Source organism: Poecilia latipinna, unplaced genomic scaffold, assembly GCF_001443285.1.
Source record: "Poecilia latipinna isolate Pla-1442-1.1 unplaced genomic scaffold, P_latipinna-1.0 Scaffold4087, whole genome shotgun sequence".
Lineage (NCBI taxonomy): Eukaryota > Metazoa > Chordata > Actinopteri > Cyprinodontiformes > Poeciliidae > Poecilia > Poecilia latipinna.
Genome location: NW_015116703.1, coordinates 32,331 through 36,659, shown reverse-complemented (window position 1 = coordinate 36,659; position 4,329 = coordinate 32,331). Strand labels below are relative to the sequence as shown.

Genomic DNA, 4,329 nt, shown 5'->3' with positions numbered 1-4,329 from the left:
TCATCTATTTATTAATTTATTTTATTCCTCTTTCTACAGAACCTGGTGCTGCAAGGTTGGAGACCTTGTCAGTGTCACATGCTGTTTTTATTTGTTCTTTAATTTTGTAAAGCACCTTGAAGTGCCTTGCTGCTGAAATGTGCTATACAAATAAAATTTGATTGATTGATTTTGTGCTAATAAAGTTAATAGTCAAAATAAACACTCAGACTCAGATCATAGGATAAACTTCATATTTTAGGTTAGACATCATGTGAGGACGTCTGACTCAATGACTAGAGTTCAGATAAAAATAAAATTATTCATATTAAAATTATGATTATTTGTTCAAACAGGAAATTTTGGTGCAACAAACCAAGCAGCAGACTTCTGGTGTCAGTGGTGAACGTTTCCACGTCTCTAAAACTCAACGCTTGTTTTCCATCAGTATCTGACTTTTTAAAACCATTTTATGTGTTTGATTCAACCAGCTGACGTTTTATCATGAAGGTTGGCATCAATCAACACGACTCCGAGTCCGGAGATGACGGCTCAAAGAGAAAGACACGAGGAGGAAGTGAAGATGTTCAACTTTTCTTCTACTGGGACGAAAATGAAGATGATCAGAAATACATGAGAGGGACATCTGAGTCCAGAGGGACATCAGAAAATTCAGTTTCAGTTGGACAACTTCAGAGTTCTCCTTCAGAGTAGAGAAATATACAAAGTAAAAACACTTCTTTTTATTTAAAAAGTTAAAAAAGCATTAAATATGTATAGTTATGCATTAAAGCGACCCTAAAGTTGATGTTTGTTGGTCTGAGATGAAGAAAAGTAAGAAGTACTCACACAGGAAGAAGCAGAGCAAAGTGTCGCCGGTCATACTGAAGCTGTGATGGTTTCCTGCAGCCCTCGTCAGATAAAGCAGCAGTTCCTCCCCCAGACAGTCTGAGAGCTTCACACTTCCTCTCCTCCATCCCTCCAGTCTGCAGAGTCCTTCACCGCTTCAACCTGCAGCCGTTCACAGCTCTGAACCTTCCTCTGCTGCAGCACCAGAACCTCAGCAGGAACTAAAGTAACTTCTGGTTCCTTTCACTGGCGTCATTCTGTAGAAAATACATCTAAAGGGCAGATGTGGCTCAGTGGGCTGAGAGTTAGATTCTCCTCACCACATGTAGAAGTGACCTTGGTCACAGCACTGAACATTTCTCACCTATTGGTGTGTGTGTGTGTGTGTGTCTGTGTGTAGGTGTGTGTGTGTGTGTGTGTGTGACTCATAGTCTAAACATCAGAGGTCAGTTTCACCAGAACACCTGATACAGTATATAAGTATAAGGGAAAAGGAGAAAAAAATCCTACAGTATAACAATGTTTTTGCTATTAAATTATTTTTTTATGTATCAATGACATGGAAACTGCTCTGACATTAGAAGCACTTTAGAAAGTGTGTTTCCTGATCAGAGGTTTGAACTTGTTCTGAACAGCTTCCGGTTCCAGAGGGACCGGCTCACAGTTTAACCAGTATCATCCAGATCCGGTGGATTTTCCTTGTGTTTTCTTTTGCATTCCTTCACTCAATGCAAATCACTTATTTGCAAGGAAAAATGCGTCCGTCGCATTGGTGGCATAGAGAAGGTTGGGCACACAGAAGAAGAACAAACCTTCCTGCTGGATGCTAATGGAAGCTGAACGTGACGCAGTTTCTCTATATCACAGGTCAGCAAAGTGTTTTTGATGAATAAATATTAGTTTTCTTTAAGTGTTGAAGATCTTATCGAATCAATAGTCAACTACTGAGTCAAATTATGTTTGCAGTTTTAGTCTTGTGTTGAAAACGGGATGTATTTCTGCAGACTAATTATTGCTAATGCTAACAGACTTTGTACGTGTGTTGAGCTAGCTGAGAAACAGCTGAGGGACTGCTGAATTCACTTTGAATTTACTGTCTTTTGCACATTTCAAAACGGTTCTCACACTCAGGACATTGTTTTGGTGTCTTTATTTGTGGACAGTTCTTTATGAGTTATTGCAAAAACCAGAGAAACCGAATTGTTATGACATTCTGCGAGGAAGTAATGGCTGCCTATGTTTGATGATTAGTAAAAAGACAAACTACAATTTTGTAATTCGAGCTTTTTGTGTAAGAGTTAAAATACTGTTATTCTGTCAAACCAATGGATATAGTTAAAAGCTAAAATGTGTCGATTAAAATGTTAAAATGTTATTTGTAAAAGCTATTAAAAATAGCTAAAACTAAATTTATGTATTTTTATTTTGATATTTAAAATACAAAAGGTCTGAGGAAAAGGGATATTGTATTTGAGTTAAGGCTAAAAAACTAATATGGTTTAATTAAGTGCCATTTGTGAATGAATTTAGTAATTTGATAAAATTCATAATGTTAAATGGAGCATGTTAGAAGAATTCTCGATTGGTTTAAAGGGATACTGTGGCCATTTATGATGTATTGAATTCAAGCTAAAAGCTAGCCTTAGGTCCTAGCTTTTAGCAAGTCCTCCTAGCTTTTAGCTAGCCTTTATTTAGCCCTTAGCTAGCTAAAAGCCTTTTAAGCTAAGTGACACCTGAAGTATTACATATGAAATATTGTACATGCCGTGTGTTTATTGCACAGAAGAAGAAAAAACCTTCCTGTTGGATGCTAATGGAAGCCCAACGTGTATCTCATCTTTTTCACAGCGTCACGTTGAGAAGACTAAACTACCATATCATCCTCCGCCCATCGGTTCCCAGGTAACACATCTGTACCAGTTTCTCTGACATAGTAGTAATATCAGGGTTTTTTTTTTTAACACATAACTCTTGTATTTACTGTTTAATTAAACAACACCACATGCACATGTGTCCTATGATACGTTGTGTATCTTCACATTATGTATCAATAATCATTATAATTATGGTGACCCACCAGGGACATTTTCTGTGAGAAAGAGGAAAATCAAGGAAAAGAAGGAACAAAAAGGAAAAATATTTAACAGAAAATAATGAAAAATTAGATAAAGGGAAAAAAGAAAATCACAAACAGGAAGTCGGCCATCTTAACTGAAAATAAGATGGCCTATGTCTTTTATGATGATGAGCTAGCCGCCCACTGAGTGACGTCACCACATGTTTCTATGACCTCTTGAAGTTGTTCTGCCGTATCAGCCAGTCAGGACTCATGTTAGCTGCTTAGGAGCAAAAACTGCAAGACGACTGAAATAAAACAAGTCTTTCAACAAATAGCAAATATAAATAGTCCCAATGAAGCAGCAAACAGTGATGGAAGCAATTCCCAAAAATCCTTTCAGAGCCAAATCATTTCTCTCACTGACTCTCCGTGTTCATTCCTTCATTTTCATCTGCAGGTAGTTTGACACATTCCAGGTTTTATTGGGCTGCAGCTTCAGAGCGTGAAGCAGAATCTGGGTTTAAATCCGGGTCTCATCTCGTCGTCCTCAGTCTCACATCTACTTCTTATTCCTGCAGACAGGTTTTGCATTCATGTAAATCAAATCCCCAGATGAAGAGTTTTCATAATCGGCGTCCTAAAAGAAAAAACAACAATATAATCCAACTTTCATTGTCTTAGCCGGAGATTTGTTCTATACAGATGGAGACTGAGAGAACAAGTTTCTAGTAATAACATTTCACTAAATCTTTTGTTTTACAGAAGAAAAAACTAAACTAAACTGGATCATTTACCTTCTGGTCACTTCTGTCTAAGCCTCTTGAGGTTTTCACACCTGGAGAAATTAAAATTACAGATAAAGGTTAGACTTCAAAGTCTGAAGTAATGGATAAAAGCCTGATTACATTCATTCCTGCCTTTAAGACACAAATCACCTGATCAGTAAACAGATTCGACCCAGAGTGACAGAGGGTCTTACTCTGAAAAGCCCATTAATGATAAGGGAACAAAAAACCACTAGTCAGGTGAATATTCACTGATTATTCCATACTTCCCGTTGCTAGATGTGGTTGACCCCGTTGCTAGGTGTGGTTGATCCGGGTGCTAGGTGTGGTTGACTCCGTTGCTAGGTGTGGTTGATCCGGGTGCTAGGTGTGGTTGACTCCGTTGCTAGGTGTGGTTGACCCTGTTGCTAGGTGTGGTTGACCCCGTTGCTAGGTGTGTTGCTAGGTGTGGTTGACCCTGTTGCTACGTGTGGTTGACCCCGTTGCTAGGTGTGTTGCTAGGTGTGGTTGACCCCGTTGCTAGGTGTGGTTGACCCCGTTGCTAGGTGTGTTGCTAGGTGTGGTTGACCCTGTTGCTAGGTGTGGTGGACCCCGTTGCTAGGTGTGGTTGACCCCGTTGCTAGGTGTGGTTGACCCCGTTGCTAGGTGTGTTGCTAG

General features: G+C 39.1%; 3 protein-coding genes and 1 long non-coding RNA gene across 8 annotated transcripts in view; 2 read left to right on the top strand and 2 right to left on the bottom strand.

Annotated features, from left to right (window-relative positions):
* Positions 1 to 903, bottom strand: part of LOC106942174 (uncharacterized) — a 14,051-nt gene extending 13,148 nt beyond the window's left edge. For both annotated transcript variants that reach the window (XM_015025378.1, XM_015025379.1), the window contains exon 1: positions 829 to 903. In XM_015025378.1, coding sequence (XP_014880864.1) covers positions 829 to 862 — 34 coding nt within the window. In that variant the 5' untranslated portion in view covers positions 863 to 903. The remainder of the gene's footprint in view (positions 1 to 828) is intronic.
* The window catches only part of LOC106942172 (uncharacterized), a 52,887-nt gene that overhangs the window by 19,789 nt on the left and 28,769 nt on the right, over positions 1 to 4,329 (top strand). The gene's annotated exons all lie outside the window — the stretch shown is intronic.
* Positions 1,592 to 4,329, top strand: part of LOC106942179 (uncharacterized) — a 21,684-nt gene continuing 18,946 nt past the window's right edge. Inside the window, exons 1-2 of the long non-coding RNA XR_001423570.1 lie at positions 1,592 to 1,695; positions 2,677 to 2,730. This is a non-coding gene — a long non-coding RNA (uncharacterized LOC106942179). The remainder of the gene's footprint in view (positions 1,696 to 2,676; positions 2,731 to 4,329) is intronic.
* Positions 3,011 to 4,329, bottom strand: part of LOC106942176 (uncharacterized) — a 19,688-nt gene continuing 18,369 nt past the window's right edge. The window contains exons 5-6 of one of the 4 annotated variants that reach the window (XM_015025385.1): positions 3,682 to 3,722; positions 3,011 to 3,524 (exon numbers count right to left, since the gene is read on the bottom strand). In XM_015025385.1, the coding sequence (XP_014880871.1) occupies positions 3,447 to 3,524; positions 3,682 to 3,722 (119 nt within the window). In that variant the 3' untranslated portion in view covers positions 3,011 to 3,446. The remainder of the gene's footprint in view (positions 3,525 to 3,681; positions 3,723 to 4,329) is intronic. The other 3 variants (XM_015025384.1, XM_015025383.1, XM_015025386.1) reach the window with 3 other exon arrangements.